General features: G+C 36.7%; 1 protein-coding gene across 1 annotated transcript in view; it reads right to left on the bottom strand.

The window, feature by feature from the left end:
• BLM (BLM RecQ like helicase) overlaps positions 1-20,559 on the bottom strand; it is a 70,205-nt gene that overhangs the window by 25,715 nt on the left and 23,931 nt on the right. The window contains 8 exon segments of the mRNA XM_043985128.1: positions 3,107-3,255; positions 3,550-3,648; positions 4,294-4,407; positions 5,735-5,853; positions 9,045-9,236; positions 14,446-15,209; positions 16,774-16,906; positions 20,412-20,536. Of these exon segments, the coding sequence (XP_043841063.1) occupies positions 3,107-3,255; positions 3,550-3,648; positions 4,294-4,407; positions 5,735-5,853; positions 9,045-9,236; positions 14,446-15,209; positions 16,774-16,906; positions 20,412-20,536 (1,695 nt within the window).

Raw genomic sequence — 20,559 nt, 5'->3', positions numbered from 1 at the left:
TGCTTAATGTAACCATAATAGTGTTATCTGTATTTATAAGAACAAGAGCTATTCCCTGATTGATAAATGGTAAAAGAATATGAACAGGCAGTTCTCAAGGGAAAAAAATCTGGTATCTATAGCCACATGAAAAAATATTCCAAGTCACTAATACTTGGAGACATGAAAATTAAAGCAACTCTGAGATTCCACCTCACATTCATCAGATTGGCCAAGCTGACAAAAAAGGAAAATGACAAATACTAAAAGGACCATGGGAAAACAGGAAAACTAATGTATTGCTTGGGGGAGATGTGAATTGGTCCAACTGTTCTGGAAAGCAATTTATAACTATTCCCTGAAAGTTGTTAGCCATGTATAACTTTTGACCCCGAGATACCAATACTAAACCTGTTTTGTAAAGAGAAAAAAGAACTAGAAACTGAAGGGGTATCCTTGAATTGGAAAATGGCTGAATGATGACATATGTGTGGGGGCTAGGCTATCATGTACCACCCCTCCCTTTCCATACAAAGGTGATGGAAGGGGGCAGCTAGGTGGCGCAGTGGATAGAGCACCGGCCCTGGAGTCAGGAGTACCTGGGTTCAAATCCGGCCTCAAACACTTAACACTTACTAGCTGTGTGATCCTGGGCAAGTCACTTAACCCCAATTGCCTCACTAAAAACAACAACAACAACAACAACAACAACAAAGGTGATGGAATAGTATTGTGCCAAAAGAAATGACTAAAGGGATGGTTGTGCTTTTTTTTTTTTAAATAATAAACATTTTTATTTATAGTTTGGGGTTCCAATTTTTATCCCTCTTTCCCTCCCTTCCCATCCCCATCCCTGAGGCAACAAACCATCATATATGGGTTATACATGTATGATTATGTAAAACATTACCATATTTGTCGTTTTGTACAAGAAAACTTGCTTAAAAGAAAAAAATGAAAGAAAGTGAAAAATAGCATGCTTCGGTCTGTTCTATCAATACCAGTTCTTTCTTTGAAGGTGGATAGTAGGTTTCATCAGTGGTCCTTTGGGATTGTCTTGGATCATTGTATTGTTGAGAACAGTCAAGTCATTCACAGTTCTTCATCAAACAATAATGCTATGTCTGTGTACAATGTTCTCTTGGTTCTGTTTACTTCACAATACATCATTTCATACATGTCTTTCCAGGCCTTTCTGAAGTCATCCTGCTTGTCATTTCTTATAGCACAATAATATTCCATCACCATCATATAACACGGTTTGTTTAGGCATTCCCCAATTGATAGGCATTTCTTTGATTTCCAATTCTTAGCCACCACAAAAAGAGCTGCTATAAATATTTTTGTACAAATAGGTCTTTTTCTCTTTTTGGGAATGTCTTTGGGGTATAAACCTAGCAGTGGTGTTGCTGGATCAAAGGGTATGGACAGTTTAGTTTTAGTTTTTTGGTTTTTTTGAGGGGCAATGAGGATTAAGTGACTTGCACAGGGTAACACAGCTAGTAACTGTCAAGTGTCTGAGGCTGCATTTGAACTTGGGTACTCCTGAATCCAAAGCAGTACTTTATCCACTGCACCATCTAGCTGCCCCGGTATGCACAGTTTAAAGCCCTTTGGCCATAATCCCAAATTGCTCTCCAGAATGGCTGGATCTTTTCACAACTCCACCAACAATGGATTAGTGTCCCAGTTTTCCCACATCCCCTCCAACATCCAATGTTTTCCATTTTTGTTATATTTGCCACTCTGATAGGTATGAGGAGATAGCTCAGAGTTGTCTTAATTTGAATTACTTTGATCAATAATGATCCAGAGGGGCAGCTAGGTGGCACAGTGGATAGAGCACCGGCCCTGGAGTCAGGAGTACCTGAGTTCAAATCTGGCCCCAGATACTTAACACTTACTAGCTGTGTGACCCTGGGCAAGTCACTTAACCCCAACTGCCTCACTAAAAAAAAAAAAAAAGACCCAGAGCATTTTTCATATGATTGTAGCTTTGATTTCTTTGTCTGAAGACTGCCTATTCATATATAAAGGGATGGTTTTAGAGAAACCTGGTAATACTTAAGCCAATTGATGCAGAGTGAAATGAGTGGAACCAGGAGAACAATGTATACAATTACACAACTCTGAACACTGATTAAATGACAAACAATAATTCCAGAGGACTGATGAAGCATGTTCCCCAGACAGACATTTTTTGTACATGGCCAATGCAGAAATTTCTTTTGTTTGACTATGCAAATGTTATAGGGGTGTTGTTTTTCTTTTCTTTTCTTTTTAAATGTGAGGGAAAGAAAATAAATTTGTAATTGAAAAAAGTATTTAAAAAAAAATAAAGAAATGTCATCTGCAAATAGGAATAGCATATAGGTGACCTCATCATCTATAGGGAGTGCACTCTTCAACTTGGAATCTGTTCTGGGTCTCCTCTGTGGCAGTAGGAATTGTTTCATGCCTTACCCATTTTAAAAAACATTTTAACTCATTAATTTTATTAGCAACTCATAAAATGAAAGGGTTAGAATTTTACAAAAAAGTTATGTTTTATTTCAAATACATGTTAAACCACATGCATATTTAAGTGTGGGACTAGGGTCAAGAATAACTGATATGTATAGGGACACTATTATATTTTTAATTTTTGGGCGACTGTTAAAAGCTAAAAAAATGTTTTGTGTACCTTGAGAACAGTTTCCATGATCACAAATACTGAAGAAACAGATTATTAAAATGTGAAGCAATTTGGGGTTAGCTGGTGAACTACCTCCTGGGGTCTGAAAGACCATGGATTTAGGACTCACAAGATCTGGATTAGGTTCAAACCTTGGCTCTGCCACTCACTAGCTCTCTGGCTAACCTCCATGGCTTTGGTTTTCTTGCCTATAAATGGGGATAATACCTGTAGTACCTACCTTACAGGTTACTGTAAGAATCAAATGAGATAATAGTATGTAAAAATAGTCTGCAAACCTTAAAGTGCTAAGTAAACGTCAAAGATTATGCATCCATAAAACACAATGTATAATTTAATCCTCCTAAAAAATGATGGGGCACTATCATGTATTTCAGAAAGAGAAGAACAGTTTTAGGGAATTTTATACCAATTTTTTCAACAATAACTTACACTTGAGGCTTGAGAATCTTCAATTGAGTTAGGATATCCTTCTGTACTCTAGGGTTAGCAGTGGCTGTGAGAGCCATCATTGAAACAGAGGGAAATTTTTGTCGAAGCATATTCAGTCTTTTGTAGTCTTGACGAAAATCATGTCCCCACTAATTGAAAAACAAATAGTGTTTTTTTCAATCATTTAGCTTTTCATTTGAAAGACTGCCACAAAATGAAATTTGGCCAGTATTTATTCTTAATAAAAATAGAAAAATTACAAAGTTATTAAAAGAGGCTCTAAAGAGCTAAACTGTTTTAATTCTTTAGAATATAATTTTTAAAATCACTAAATATGGGTTTTCATTGAAGAATTATTAAAGAATGGATTTCAATGGATTTATCATATTTTTTTAACCAAGTGGAATTTTAAAATATTTTGAACAAAAAAGGGAAACATTTACCTGACTGACACAGTGTGCTTCATCAATGACAAAACGTGCCAATAATTTTCTCTCATACAGATTTTCCAGGGTGGAAATCAGCCTGTTACTTGCACAGACCTAGACCAAAAATGTATCATAAAGTTCTCCTAAAAAGGATACAAACTCACACCATTTCTGATGCAAACTAAGCAGAACCAGGAAAACAATACATACAACAGCTAAAACAAATAGAAAGTCCAATCACAAAACAATTTAACGGAATGCTATGAAATAATGACTAAGCTTGGCCTGAAGAAGAGAAAGGGGGAAGACATGGCTGTGAAACATTCTAGATGTCAGGTGCCCCCCCCCCACGTTGGAAAGTTTTGCGAAACTAATTTTTAAAACTTTTTTATTCTTTGTTATGAAGGATGGCTCTCTGGAGGGGCAGAGTGGAAAAAGGTTAAATTGGGATGAAGTGATGTAAAAATAAAAGCTACCAATAAAAATGTATTTTATAAACTTAAAATAGTTTTTTACTTCAGGCAATAATGCTGTAAGAAACAAAGTTACAGTAAATTGGGTATTTCTGGAATTTTACTTTTAGGGAGCAGTTTTCTATGCTGGCAATATGACTCAGCATTTAGGAAAATAAATGCTAAGGAAGAACTTCTAAAGTTAATATATTTGAGAAAATGTAATTTCTAGAAAAATAGACACAATGAGTTTCAGAAAGTAAGTATATTTTAACACCATGTTTTAAACTGACAATATAACACAAACCTTTTCTGGAGTAACGTACAGAAGTTTTATGATTGGATCTTTTTTTGACAGCTGGAGATAAATATTTGCAGCTTCAGAATCTGTCTTATCACCTGTCAGATAAGTGGCTGGAATCTAGGGGAAAAAATACTTAATAACAATATATTTTTTATATATTTATTTACTTAAATTCAATTTATATAGTTTATAGTTACATATTTTAAAATCAAACTATCTGACAATGACAACCAGATCTGGATGCTTTAATAAGCTTTAACCAGCAAGAATATTTCTGGAAAAATTATATTCTATAACCCTAGAAAATGGGGCATTTGGTTACCAAAAGGGAAAGAGGATTTGAAGGTCAAATGGTATTAGGTAGCTAAGGAAGACACTATGGACAAAACCCTACATTTAAAAGAAAATGTATATATCATATAAACCTTCTCTCCGGGGAGATTTGATACTTGGGAAACTGACAAGAAACACAAATCTCCCTTACAGGATACAAGATCTCAAATAAATGTGCAGAGCAGATGAATCTCAAAAGGATCCTGACTTCTTTAAGCAAGAAAGGAAATAGGAACACCAGAGAAGGTAGATATCCCAGCAAAGGAGCCAGGAACCTGAAGAGTAAAAGCTGGGAGAGAGAAACAGAATGTAAGGGAAACAAAGAGATAGAGCCAGTTCAGACTAAGAAGTACTGCCAACAGATTTAAAGTGGTAGAAGGGTGCATTCTTCTCAAAGCCCCTAAACCTTTCTGGGCCTAACCTTTCCCTTCTGTAAAATGAGGGGGTTAGATCAGATGATTGGTAAAGGTATTTTTCACATCTTATATTCCATATTTCCTATGACTCTATGGTGGATTCTGAAAAAATACAACGAAAGGTATTGCCATTATGGTGTTCAGAATGATCTAATACAATCCATTTCACATTACTGTTCTAACATTAAGTCATACTCCCCTCCCCATTTTCTTTGGAAGAAAAACTGTTACTGTGATCTTGCTATGGTGGTGATCCTAATGGTGACTCAAAATGTGCATGAGAACTAAGTTGTGCCCATGTGCACAACGAGAAAATAACAACATACATTCCTTTCAAGTATTTTAAGAGAGTGACAATCATGCTGGCTTGGCAGTATACAAAAACCCTTCCTATATAAATAAAAAATTTACATTAGAAGAAAAAATAGAAGAGTTCTCTTATCTTTCTATATTTTTAATCCAAATAAAATTAGATTGATAATCTTATGAAGTGCAACAAGAATGTCCACAGTATTTGTTTAACTGTGCAAACCAAAGTAACTGTTTTGTTCTACATCCATACAGCATTTTGCTTTACATCTCATCAATACCACTTAAAAACAAATCACCAGATTATTATATTCCAGTCTTTCCTTAATAGCATCATTTTGCTGTTATTCTCACAAAAAGTTTTAATGGCTTGAATTTGTACTTACATCCAATGAAGTCAGCTTTTGTACCTGGTCTACTATTAGTGATCTCAGTGGAGAAATCACAATAGTAACTCCAGGAGAAACACAAGCTGGTAGCTGGTAACATAGGCTTTTACCCCCTCCTAAAAAAATTAAGAGAAAAGTCTATCAAGCTATGGAACACTAACATCTGAAAGTTGTAACAGAAAGTGATAGTGACCTAACAGGATAGCCAGTCATTTTCCAATAGTTCCACCATTTTGGAATTATAGCCTAAAAGTGACTAAATTGTACATGCCCTCTGACCCCAAGTACCACTATTAGGTATATATTCCATAAAGGTCAGACAGAGGAAAAGGTCATATATAATGTTAGTAGAATAGCTAAACAAATTATAACATAATATTATTGTCTTTTAAGAAATAATAAGTAGGGGGCAGCTAGATGGCACAGTGGATAGAGCACCGGCCCTGGAGTCAGGAGTACCTGAGTTCAAATCCGGCCTCAGACACTTAACACTGACTAGCTGTGTGACCCTGGGCAAGTCACTTAACCCCAACTGCCTCACTAAAAAAAAAAAAAAAAAAAGAAATGATAAGTACAAAAGAATCCAGAGAAACTTTGGAAGACTTGTATGAATTGATGTAGTGAATTATCAGGATCAGGAAAGCAATTTACATGATGACCACAAAAATAAAGGAAAACAAATCAAAAGACTTCAGAATTCTGATCAATGGAGTGACCAATTATGACATCAGAAGAATGACAGTGAAGCATGACTCTTCAGAGGTGATTTTTCATTTTTTTGGCTTGCACACAAGGGAGGGTTTAATGGTTGTAGTAGTGAGTCTGTAGGAAGTGACCATAGTATTTCTTTTTAAAAGAGCATGAATAAAATATCTTTTCTTCAAAAAAGAAGGGGGGCAGCTAGGTGGCGCAGTGAATAAAACACCAGCCCTGGATTCAGGAGGACCTGAGTTCAAATCTAGCCTCAGACACTTGACACTTCCTAGCTTTGTGACCCTGGGCAAGTCACTTAACCCTCACTGCCCTGCCCTGTCCCCCCATCTCCCCTGAAGGTAACTACTACTAGACTTATAACCCAAAGAATAAAGGAGGTTATTTATGTACAAAAAAAATTTTTTTTGTAGCTCCTTTTGTCATGTGAAGAACTAGAAGTTAAAGGGATGTCCATCAATTGGAGACTGACAGAACAAATTATAATTTATGAAGGTAATATAATACCAGTGGGCTGTAAGAAACAAAAGAATAGAAGAAAAACCTAGGAAGATTTGCACATACTAATGTAGAGTGAAGTAAAGAGGCCTAGGATAACAATTTATACTATAACAACACTATAAAAATGAATAATTTTGAAAGATTAAAAATTTTCATCAATGCAATAAAACTATGATTCCAAAGGACTGGTGAAGAATGCTTTCCACCAACTCACAGGGAGTTAATAGATTGCTAGATTAAGTATGCAGAATGATATATATATATATATATATATATATATATACACACACACACACACACATATATATATTTGCAGAGCAATTGGGGTTAAGTGACTTGCCCAGGGTCACACAGCTAGCAAGTGTTAATTAAGTGTCTGAGGCCAGATTTGAACTCAGGTGCTCTATCCACTGCACCACCTAGCTGCCCTGAGACATATATATATATATATTTGGGGGGGGGGCGGGGCAATGGGGGTTAAGTGACTTGCCCAGGGTCACACAACTAGTAAGTGTCAAGTGTCTGAGGCTGGATTTGAACTCAGGTACTCCTGAATCCAGGGCCGGTGCTTTATCCACTGCGCCACCTAGCTGCCCCGAGACATATATTTTTTATGACATTGTCAATGTGGGAATTTGTTTTGCTTGACTATTCCTATTCATTACAAGGTTTTATTTCTCTATTTGTAAAGGATGGGTGGTGATAGTGAGGGAGATGGGAAGAAAAAAACAATTTTTGACAATTCGAAAAAAAAAAAAAAAGACCTTTGTGCAGTGCCTTAGTGCTATCATTCTGAACATCATAGGCTCATAAATTTAAAGCTGGAAGGGACTTTAGAGATCATGGAATCCAGTCCTTTCATTTTGCCCAGGGCCACACAGTTAGTACATCTCTCATAGTTTTTGAACTCGTGGCTTCCTGACCCCTGACTAGGCCCACATCAATCTACTGTCCCACACGCCTCCCTCAATTATGACTCTGTGTGTGTGTGTGTGTGTGTGTGTGTGTGTATGAGGAATGCTAGTACAATTTACTGTACTGACAGAGGACAGTGCTTATTAATGTCATATTTCCAACATTCTCTTGAAGTAAGGAGAACAAGAGTATTCTCTGGGCAGGGGACGAAGGGAAAGCAGTAATTCAGTAATTCATGTTTCTAAATCATGAGGCTTTCACTGAAAATGACCAGAGAAAATGCCTGATGACAAAATGACTCTCTGCTTATTCTCAGTTTTTCAAGTTCAATCTGACCACTAGTGAGCTCAGAGCCCAAGCTGGAGAGTTTTAGAGCCTAAAAGGTCTTACTGTTATAGAAATCATATTTATTTTTTATTATATTTACAAGTAAGGAATGTTTTACTTTGTGCTATATGACTAAGTGGAAGGCAGAAAATGACCATCAAGCTTATGGAACTTGAAATGCCACTGATTAAAATTCAGTGTGCACTATGAAAATCAGTCTGTAAAAACCTTCAGCTTTGCCAATTTATATAGTTATTAAATATTAATTTGACTTTGAATAGTATGAATGGTTTGTTGAAAACCATTAACCTGTTGTGGAATACCTGCTAGATGCTTATTGACAAAATCTTATTTTGGACATCAGTGGATCAGGGTTTGTAGGTGAAGGCTAGTGTGCTTGGGCACTTTTAAAGATTTCCAAAACCAAAATGTTTAAAAAATAGTTTAAAAATAAAAGGGCAAAGGTGATTTATAGCAAATTTATTCACCATAACCTCCCTATAAGGATAAAGGTACTGAATAGGAGGCAAAAAAAAAAAATAACACTGCAAATCTCTGTATTTAGGATGTTTTAAAAAAAAGGAAAGATTTAATAAGAAACAAATCAATTAATTATCAATACACCAAATTAATTCAGGGTTGGGAGGGCAGCTGTTCCCACATTAACAATAAGAATAGAGTATTTGAGGACAAGTCTAATGTATTTTCCCAGTATTGCAGAAAAATTTTATAGGTCCTCAGTTAATGAAAGACTATATAGGTATAATTTTTATTTTTTGTTAAAGAGTTTAGATGTGTTTTCATTTAACATCTGCCAATGGACTCCCGCCAATTCATATCTATAAATACATACCAGTGGGCATCAGGACGAAACAGTCTTCACCAAGCAGAACAGCATTGATTGCCTCTAGCTGATTTATACGAAAATGATGCAGGCCAAATTTTTTGTGAAAAATCTTCATCATTTCTTTTGAATGTGGAAAATCAAGACTTTTGAAACGCTCATGTTCTGGGTTTCTGGATGGTCTATTTTGTACCAATTTATCTTGTAAGAAAAGAATATTATGAAAATCAGTGCACATCTGCAGCAAAAAGAATTTTTATTCACTTGCTCTCCACCAAGTCCCTAATCTTAGAAGGGTTTAGCATTCAGGACTACAGAATTAGCTATACTTTCTGCCTCCATTTCCTTACAACTGTTTACCCTTCTTTAGTTCCCTGAAATCTAGTTTTTGGTCCCATAGGAGAGACCTGTTGTCTCAAAAGGCCACCTGTGGCCTCCCTATCAAGAAATCCAATCCTTATTTGCTTGAATTTCTCTAAAGAATGTGACACTGTTGATCCTGTCTCTGAAATTCTCTCCTCCTTTGGCTTTCCTGATATTCCCTTGGTTCCCCTCCAACTCCCCTCCTCTTTCTGTGATATTTGGTTTTAATGACTGTCACAGCTGAAAAAGATACTTTACAAAGCTATATAGGTACAGATAGAAGAAGTGGATTCTTTGTTGGCTGTGCTAATTATTACTAAATGATGATACTCGTTTTTTCAATCCCATCCTCCAATTATGGAGAGTTTTTGGCTGAAATCTGGCTAGTAAATTCCCTCATGTCAGAGAGGTCAGGGTCATGGTCTCTGGAGGTCAGGTCCCATGTTCTGGAGAGTTGCTGTTTCAGGTATAGAGGAGAAAGATCAGGGCAGACAGGAAGGTGTCAAGGTAGACCATGTTTTCCTGGTGATGGATGGCTTTGCTTTTCTTCCAAAACATCCAGTGGGTCTGGAGAGGTCTTGGGAATGAGTCTACAGACCTGAGAGCTCTGTTTGGTCATGATGCTCCCACTGCTACTTGCACCTACCATTATTGGGCCTTCTCCTCTGGGTTTTTCTTGCTGTAACAACTACCAGCCATGAAAAAGTTTCCCTTCTCTTATAAAAACAAGAAGAACCCAGGTGGGCAAGTAAGAAGTCTGTCTTCAGGATGAATTTTCCCCATGATGGACCAACCTGGATGTCTGCTCTACCTCCCCACTTAATCTGAGACACTATTTAGTGTGACTTGGTCTCTCTTGTGTCTTGAAGTAAACATGCCATACATCCTCTCCTAAGGGTGAGGCCCTTCATGGATTCAGATATCAGGGTCTGTTATGCTTGCAGCCTAAGACTTCTGGGAGTCTAGGGAGTTTACTCTTACTCTCCTGGGATGGAGGGGGTACATAGGAAACACCCGTTTCATCTAACTTCTACCCAGATAGGGGTCTTGGAAGGATTCTGAGTCCCAGTAAGCAAGGCCTGTTTGTCCCTGGTTGGGGTCTCAGCTCCAAGGGGGTTTGAATGGTGTGCCAATAACTGTCCTAGCAATGAAGCAAAGGACTCAGAAATATACATTTCATCCATCCTCACTTGAGGTCCTGAAAGGATTCTTGTTTCTTGGGAATTAGGGTCTACCTGTCCTCATTGTAGCTTGGGCCAAGGGACATAAAAGGCATGTGTCGGGTCTACAGTGGAGGCAAAGAGAGAACAGAGGCATGTAGGGGTCAGAAGAAAGAGGTTGGAGCCAGCTGGGGAATTAACATATGTCTGCCTGAGGAATACATTTCTTAGCTGATCAACCAGTGTAGCCCACACAAGGGCACAAGCAAGGAGGAAGAAAGCAGAAGAATTAGGCAGCACTCTGCTTGCACATGGCAAAGTTGTGCCAGCCTCCCCAGGTCTAATATTTTTTCATACACTTCCAGGATCACCTTGTGTATCTAACTCGAGTTCACTGATTTGGATGATAGGTGTTCTTCATCCACTTGGTTTTTCCCATGTGGAGAGTTAGGCCAAACTCCTGAGTGACTGTGGATTTCCATTATGAGGATATAAAATATTCCTGGGTTTATGCAATCAGTGCAATGTCATCCACAACCAGGAACATCTGGAAGACCTCACCATTTAAAGGAAGATTTTCTTCTACTTGGACCCCATGCTGGACATTGTGCTTTTGGCAAGCACCTTTTATGAGAATACGCCTCACTGCTTGATATTAATAATTCAAAAACAAGGTTACTCTGCTGTTAATTCTTTCACTATTCTTACATGTATGGGAGATGGCTTGTTGGAGAATGGATTTTAAGGTAGTTTTGCTTTATTGTATAAACCAATTTTTCTATCATCAAAAAATAAATACAGCAGCATTTTGTCTTTATACCTTTCAGTCAATTGTATGACAGTAAAGATATGGTTTATTATGGAATATTGTTTGCAAAAGCCTGCTTATTCCACTCTTGTACTTTCATCAAGGCTGATCTTAATGTGGATAGAGATTTAAACTTATATATGGCCAAAGTCCCTCCCAGTTCTAAATCAAAAAAGCATATTCTTTGCTTTCTCATCCCTCCCCCTTTTTTGTAACAAGGTCTAAGATTTTCCTGTATGTTTGGTTATCTTCCCTCTCAGATATCCTGAGAATCTGTCCAACAACACCTTCATATTTTTATTGTCTGTCTACAGCATGAAATATACACAAGGTGTACACTTGATCTGATCCAGCTGTTTTTCCTATCTTATTATTTTAGTGCTATTCCCTCTTTCCCACAACTGGGAAGGTACTGTTAGAAACAAAATGTAGTAGTTCCACATTTGATAGTGGAGTTTATTGTAAAAATGTTTACAGATCTTTTCCATTTTTTTTCTGTTGTCTGTGGGATGACTTTGCTTAACTGCACTGCTCACTAAATATTATTTCAATTTGTCTTTCTCTGCTTCTTGTTTTGAGGCACTACTTTTAGTCTTTTGCTATCCTCCTAAAAAAGATTTAACCAAATAAGTCTTATTCAGTTCAACTTTATTGTCTCATTATCTCTTTCTGCCTGGCAAGAAAACCAGATGTTTATTGGTTGAGGTCATTGCCAGAATTTAATGGTTTTCTCATTATGACAACTGTTAAACTTCCTTAGAAAATTGTAATAAATGTCTGGTGTTTTTTTTTTTATGTCAATAGCATACTTAAAATTTTTCAAGTTAGAGATGCCTCAATTGAGTGTCACATCTCATTTTTATTCTTTCTCTTATCTTTTAATTTTGATATCTTGGTATAACAAGTTGGTTGTCTGACTGATAAGATGACTTCAGAAATTTCTACATCAATATGAATTGTTTCCTACATCTTAAAATAGAATCAGTTTCTTTTTTATTTTTTAGCATTTTTGTTTGTGTTCCCCATGTCTAGTCTATTCCAATTCTTTTCTCTAAGTATTCAGGATATACAGGCATGAGGCTTCTATGTGGTCTATGAATTTTTGGTTTCCTACTTCATCCTCCTGTACTATACAATGTTTTCATAGTTTTTACCTATGACTACTTTAGTATTTAAGTCACTGAGTATCAAGATATGGTGATTTAATTTAGATTTTCTGTATTTCCTCTTCTACAACAGTCTGGAAACTGGGCTTCTTTCTACAGTAGTCTTTTTTTTTTAGTGAGGCAATTGGGATTAAGTGACTTGCCCAGGGTCACACAGCTAGTAAGTGTTAAGTGTCTGAGGCCGGATTTGAACTCAGGTACTCTTGACTCCAGGGCCGGTGCTCTATCCACTGCGCCACCTAGCTGCCCCCTCTACAGTGGTCTTTTGCAAATACAGGGTGGCTCCAAAGGCTTCATGCAGTTTTAAGCATGTTTTCAGCATGGAAGAAGCTGCTAGAACGTGTGTTTTACTGGCAGAAGTTCTAAGAACCCATCATCACATACACACCATGACTATGTATCACAATAGGGCTTAGTAATAGATAATAACCCTGAAATAACATTTGATGGGACAGTGGATATAATATAGGGAAAAATTAACTTTAACTCATGCTTTGCAACATGTTATGATAAAAGATGATAATATATTTATCTTAGCTGTGGAAAGAAGACAAATTTGTGGCTAGGGAAGAAGTAGAGGGTGCCTTTAGGAATGAGATGGATGTTTGAATACACAAAAGCACAAGAACTCTTGCACAATTGTAATAACAAAATGTCCAGAGGAAAGCAACAAACTGGGAGGAAATCTGCGACACATGTAACTGATCTCTCCCATACACATTTGTATTCGTGTCCTATCGCATTAAACTCAACAGGTTGTAAATAGAATTCTTCCTCCCCCAAAGCCAATTCCACCTACTAGGTTCCCACCTGCTGACTCTGCCATTTCAGTTAAAGGTAAAACCATTCTTTCAGTGACCAATTGCAGCCATCTCATCTTTCCTTTTCTTCACCTCCCACATTGAATTAGTCACTAAGTCCTGTTAATTCTTCCTTCACAATGACTTTTTTGATTCCTACTGCCACCATTCTAGTTCAGTGAAGAGAACAAATTACACTAATCTTAGCTCTGGCACTCACTCTAACTGCAACACTCAACTGTCTCATAAAGATATTTTGTACATCAATTATGACACATTATTTCATCATATTACAAAAATAAATCAATTAATGTGCAATTTTAAAGGTTAAAAAAACAAACCAGAATCTTCATGATACTGATGCATCCAAAACAGGATTACATTTTTATGAAAATTTGCACAAAGTTATTTCAGCTAAAAAAATTTCTTGTAAACTTTTATAGGGCTGATGTAAGGTTTCATTATGTTTTGGTTTTCATCTGTTATTCTTTTAAAATAACTTCTCTTTTGAGTGGCTACTTTAACATTTTCAAGTTTCTTGCACAGGGATTCTAATACCTAACAAATTAACAATTTTATTTTATTTTTATGAAAGTTGTGACTCCACAACACACTAGGGCTATACCATGTGCTGAATTTTTTAGTATGTAAAATTTCAACTTCTGTTGAACTAGATCTGTAACAATTTAGTAATGCAAAAATATATATAATTGATTCATGAAAAAAATTTTTTTTGTCTTTTTCCTACTCCAAGGAATCTTAATTATCTTAGGGACAATAACAATTATTTAAATTTAAAACTTATAATGACTTTATAGTTTTCTTATTGCAAAAGACTTGATTATTATTTCATATTTTGTAAAACTACAGTGGCTATAAGCTACAAAATAAAGATTTTTAGGGGGAATGGATTTATAATTTACAATGCAAAAACAAAGCAAAAAAATTTACAATGCAAACTTGCATAGAAATAATGTGCTTTTTATTTGAAATTTTGGGATGACTTTACCCCATGAAATTTCTGATCTGGACAATTTTGTCTTAGAATCATAGAACCTTGTGTTTAAAGGAATCTTGGAGATCAGTGCATAGACATTTAACACTTTAACTTACCAGGAAAATTCTGGATTGAGAGGCTTCTATTCTGGTTAGCAGGTTCCACTGAAAGACAGTTTGTCTTGGTCATAGGAGTTCTTTCTGAAAAGGATTTAAATGACTGACCTTCCCGAATAGGCAGATACCTATTTTGGGATGATTTTTCCTCTACTGAATTATAACTTGGGTCTTCCCAATCATAATCATCAAAATCATCTATATCAAAAATATCAATATCCTGGGTTTCAGAAAAATTGTGTCTTTTCAGGTCATTAACTGAATTAATGTGTTTATTCTGATCTTTTATAGCAGTGCTTGTGAGAAAACTGCCTAGGAGATGAGATCCTTTACATTTCTCTTCTGTCTTTGATATTTCAGCAGAATTGCTACTAACAAAGGGTTCTGGTGATTGGGAACTGAGTAACATCCTTTCAGAGACATTCTCCTTGGCAGGTGACAGCTCTGACTTTTCTGGAGAAGCTCTTGGTGTGCTGCGCATTCCTGCTGAAACATCCAGATTTGGAAACATCCTTGTAGTTTTATCAAGAAAATTCCCTTGACAATCAGTAGTAGAGACGGTAATGGAAGGAAGCTGTGGAGATTTAAACTCTTGTGCTAAATTCTCCGTAAAGGAAGATTTACTTTTTTGAAATGAATGCAGAGAGGAAAAAGCTGTCTTGCCATTTACAGACAGATCATGTGAATTAGGCTGGTATATCCAATTCAAAGGTGGAGGACTGGTATCATTTTTGTTGGAATTTGTATCAGCTAAGAGTTTTCTCCTAAAGAAAGAAAAAAAAAAATCAAGTCAAAATCTACTGGCTACAAAAATAAACTTTCTATTCTCATTCACCCCACCTCTCAAACTGTTTTAAGAAATAATACTTTTTTTCCTACTTCGAAAATTTGAGCTAATGGGATATATGTCTTTTTAAAAAGCAATGATTTAAAACAGTAACTATTTAGACTGGCTGATTTAACATCATCGAGACACAATTCCCAGCCAATGTCTCTGAATATTTTGCTATAGAGATCTGTACTTACCGTTGCTTATTTTCAAGAGGTTAGAAGTATGGTAAATTTTAGTGAGAAGGTGTGGCACCACATCATACTGGTAGACAAAGGAAGATTAAGGGGTCTCATAAACTTCCATCCACTTCCATGGTTGGATTTGGGGACAATAGCCAAAAGGGGAGGATGGTAGATACTTGGATGCTGGGAGCTCTTATTTGGGCAATTCAATTAAGATTATATGTCTAGTTACAAGCAAACAATAAAAAATAGCTGGAGACCACTGGTCCACAGATAGATGATGAAACTCCAACTTTTTAGATTTTCAAATTTCCCAATTAAATAGAACTTCACAATGGACAGTAATATTTCAACTTTATAAAGTTAAATGGATCTCTTTTATATCAAAATACATGAATGGTAAAGTATACTTTTGGTAAATGTGGAACTATAATTTCAGCTATTTCTGTAGCATGTGCTCTCTTTCCGCAAAGATAGTGACACTCTTATCCTGCTCTTTGGATACTTTTACATTACAATACAGTATATGTCGCATTATTATGTTGTTTGTTATTCTGTACTCAAAGTACTCCTGTTTTTATACCCTTAACATCAGCTACTGGTCTTCATTGTGGTTACCTGTTCTAACAGCTTTGTGGTATTAAAAAGGCCTGAAAATCAGAATTTTTTCTTACTCTTGGCTTTGTCAGGGGTGGAATCTTTACTACCACTGTCTCAATAAAGTCTTTAAAAGATTCTAGGGAGTTAGGACAATGATCTGTTCTTTTGTTTCTCTTCACTTCCTCTAACCTCCCTCCCTGTCCCATTCCTTGAAGAAAGGGTTTAAATGCTTAGCTCTTTTCTTAGAGTGATCTCAAACTCCACAAGCTCTTTTCCATTTCCCCATCTCACATAAACTAATTTTTAGTTGCTTGTTATTCACTTTTATAGCTAATAAAGTCATCTTCTGTAATTTCCAATGACTAATGCTCCCCAAGCCTCATGCCCCTAAAAATCTACTATCAGAATAGTACATTCACAAGGATGTCTAGAACACACACACACACAATTCTTTTTTTTTTTTTTGGTGGGGCAATGAGGGTTAAGTGACTTGCCCAGGGTCACACAGTTAGTAAGTGTCAAGTGTCTGAGGCCAGATTTGAACTCAGGTCCTCCTGAATCCAAGGCCAGTGCTTTATCCACCTAGCTGCCCACTCCCTCACACACTATTCTTAAGTATTTTGAAAGACTAAAAATTTTTCAGGAGATATACCACCTCACAAATATTTTGTACACAAACAGAATATGTCTACCAAATAAGAAAAAGTCAGACACCTAAGATCTCGAAGCTGGAGAAGTTTGTTTCCACAATCCAAGTCTTGAAATTGATTAGTAGGAATAGTATCAACTAATGAACAGATGTCCTCCATCACGTGAAAAAGCTGTTGTTGCAAAGTTAACAGTTTACCTGCAAAATAATACATTTTGGTTCTCAATAAGCAACATTTTAAGATACACCAAAGAGCCATTTAAAAATTTAGATGATTAGAAACATCAAAAGTTCTACTCTGATGACACCTGTGTTCTCAAAGGTTATGTCAGAAGAGTGCAAGCTCTCAGAGATGCTATCAAGCTATAAAGGTTTGGGTATGGGCTCTGTGGTTTGAAGACCAGCTAAGCTAAATTTGTAAAGGCTCCTAACTGGTTTGTCCCCAGGGATATTGCTCTAAAAAGGTGAAAGGGACCACACTTTTGGGGAGAGAGTAGTCACACTAGTGAAATCTAGCTACCTTAATTATGTTATCATGTATCAATTTCATAGCCTAAATGAATGATTACTGGGATCTTTTAGACTCGTTCTCATTTCTTAGCTTATAGTTGGTCTGCCTTCCTGGCCAAATAATAAAGGAATAAAGAATGATAGGTTAGAGTTCGAACGGACTTTTTGGAATCATCTTAATCTTCTCATTTTACAGGTGTTGGAACAAAGGCCCAGAAAGATCAAGTAAGCTTAAGGTCATGGAACATTCTGAAACCAGATTGCCAGGAATACCAATTAAATAAAATAACCATATAATACAATATTCTTCAAGAAAAATTGTGTTCAAATGTAAAACACCAAGTGATAGTATAGAAGGAATCCTGGATTCATAGTCAGGAGACAATGGTTGAAGATTCCAGTTCCAGCACTTACTAGCTGTGTAACCTTAACCTTATGAGCCAATACTGAATAGTAAAACAGAGAAAAAACTCCGGCACCACCTATGTCACATGGTTTCTGTGAGAAAAATGCTTTGCCCATAGTAAATGTGAGTTATTATTATTGTTTGACTTCATGCTATTGGCTTTTTGTCTTAAAAGGGTGTTCAAATGGTAGAAGTTACAAATGCCATGAAACATTTTCCTTACCTTCATTGCTAAAATATATAGAGAACTGATTCAAATTTATAAGAATACAAGTTATTCCCCAATTGCAAAGTGGTCAAAGGATAAGAATAGGCAGTTTTCAGATGAAAAAAATTAAAGCTATCTACAACCATATGAAAAAAAATGTTCTAAATCACTATTGATTAGAGAAATGCAAATTAAAAATACTCTGAGGGGGGCAGCAAGGTGTTGCAGTAGATAAAGCACCGGTCCTGGATTCAGGAGGACCCGAGTTCAAATCCGGCCTCAGACACTTGTCATTTACTAGCTGTGTGATCCTGGGCAAGTTACTTAACCCTCATTGCCCTGCAAAAAAAAAAAAATACTCTGAGGTACCACCTATCAGACTGGCTAATATGATAAAAAGGAAAATAATAAATGTTGGAGAAGATGTGGGAAAATTGGGACAGTGATGAATTGTTGGTAGAGTTGTGACTTGATCTAACCATTCGAGAGCAATTTGGAACTATGTCCAAAAGGCAACCAAACTGTACATACCCTTAGATTCATCAATTCACTGCTAGGTCTATATCACAAAGAGATCATAAAAAAGGTAAAAGGAACCACATGTATAAAAATATTTATAGCAGCTCTTTTAGTGGTGGCAAAGAATTGGAAATTGAGGGGAATGCCCATCAGTTAGAGAATGGCTGAACAAGTTGTGGTATATGAATGTAACAGAATACTACTGCGCTATAAGAAATGATGAGTAGGGAGATTTCAGAAAAACCTAGAAAGACTTAAGTGGACTGATGCTGAGTGAAGTAAGCAGAACCAGAACATTGTACAAAGTAACAGCAACATTGTCTGATGATCAATTGTGACAGACTTAGCTCTTCTCAGCAATACAATAATCCAAGACAATTCCACAGGACTCATGATGGAGAATGCTATCCACATCCAGAAAAGAACTGTGGAATCTGAATACTGAACGAACCACACTGTTTTCATTTTTTGTTGTTTTTTCTTTATTGAGGTTTTTCCTTTTTGTTCTTATTCTTTTATAACATGACTAATGTGGAAATATGTTTAACATGATTGTACATATATAAGCTATGTCAGATTGGCTGCTGTCTTGTAGAGGGGGGAGGGAGAAAAATCGAGCTCAAAATTTTATAAAAACAAATATTGAAAACCATTTTTACATGTAACTGGAAAAAATAAAATACTATTAAGACTGAAATTTTTTTCCCCCTTACATGTGTGTGTGTGGTTTTTTTTTTTTTTGGCAGGGCAATAGGGGTTAAGTGACTTGCCCAGGGTCACACAGCTAGTAAGTATCATGTGTCCGAGGCCGCATTTGAACTCAGGTCCTCCTGAATCCAGGGCTGGTGCTTTAGCCACTGTGCCACCTAGCTGCCCCACACATGTGGTTTTAAAAATCAGTTTATCACTAGTACTCAAAATAGTAATCAAAGGGCAAAAATATTCCACTCAGGTGTTATAGTCACTCCTACTAGGGAAAACAATGCAGGGAAATATATTAGTTCAATGTCAGCTCTGGTTACATATTGTTACAGGATCCAAACAGAACAGAAGAATCCGAATTCTATCTACTGGGAGAACAGAACCACTTGCTAGTCATGTCCAAGGAAAGGTATTTGACCCAGACCAAAGGGAATACTAGTAAATAATTAAATATTGTACAATGTTTTAGGAGTTGAGAGGAGTGCCAAAGGACAGTAACCTGAGGAGATGGCAAGGTCTAGGAGAGGTTTGAGCTTATCTTGGACAGCAGGAAAGAGACAGATTGAACATCTGAGGGTGGGAATAACGAGGGGGGTTGGGGGGGGCGCAACTGAGAGAGGGGGAATGAGGTCTTCCTTTAGCTGTGAGATTGGGGAAGGATGGAAGAGCAAGCACTTATTAAACCTCTACTAGGTGCCACTCACCACACTGCGCACTTTCATAACAATCCTGGGAGGTAGGTGCTATTATTACCCCCATTTTATAGCTGAAGAAATTATGGCAAAAGGAGGTTAAGTGACTTGCCCGGGGTCACACAGCTATGAAGGATCTGAGGCTGCATTTGAACTCAGGTCTTTCTGACTCCAGGTGGGGGAGATTTAAAGAAAGAAGAGAAGAGTTAGCAATCTGGAAACTGGGATAGTCAGCTGGGGAAGAACAAAAGGACTGCCTTGTCAAAGTGAGGTCTTAATTGAGAACTAGGTAACATAAATTTATAGTGAACTAGCCAGTAGGATTGCATGACTTTATTTACTACAGCTGAGGCAAAGCATGGTAGTAGCAATCTGGGGTTGGGGATTGCCAAGGCCCTTACAAACAATAATACAAGGGACACTTTGTAACACTGAGTTGAATTGATTAACTAAGGGTCAAATTGGGAAGGGAGGAAAAGAAGGAGGAGCAGGGGTGATGGCTTGTGAAAGAACTTGGGGAAATAGTCATAAAAGAAATGGAAAATTAATCATATCTCATACAGAATGACCAAAGATGGAAAATAAATGCTTGTACAAATTTAGCTGCTTCATCACCCTCAAATGGGAATAACAAACATTTGCTATATCCTAAAATGTTTTTCATACCATCATATTTTGGATTTGTCTCCTTTATAGGCTGTGGGCTAGCTGTTTTCTCAGATTCTGAGGAAAAATTATTTGATAGCTTAGCAGCATTTTTCCCATCACAGACAGAAGGCTCCTTTAGAGTACTGCAAATAACAAAACAGAAAAT

Source organism: Dromiciops gliroides, chromosome 2 (genome assembly GCF_019393635.1).
Source record: "Dromiciops gliroides isolate mDroGli1 chromosome 2, mDroGli1.pri, whole genome shotgun sequence".
Classification (NCBI taxonomy): Eukaryota; Metazoa; Chordata; class Mammalia; order Microbiotheria; family Microbiotheriidae; genus Dromiciops; species Dromiciops gliroides.
This window is presented reverse-complemented; position numbering and strand designations above follow the sequence as displayed.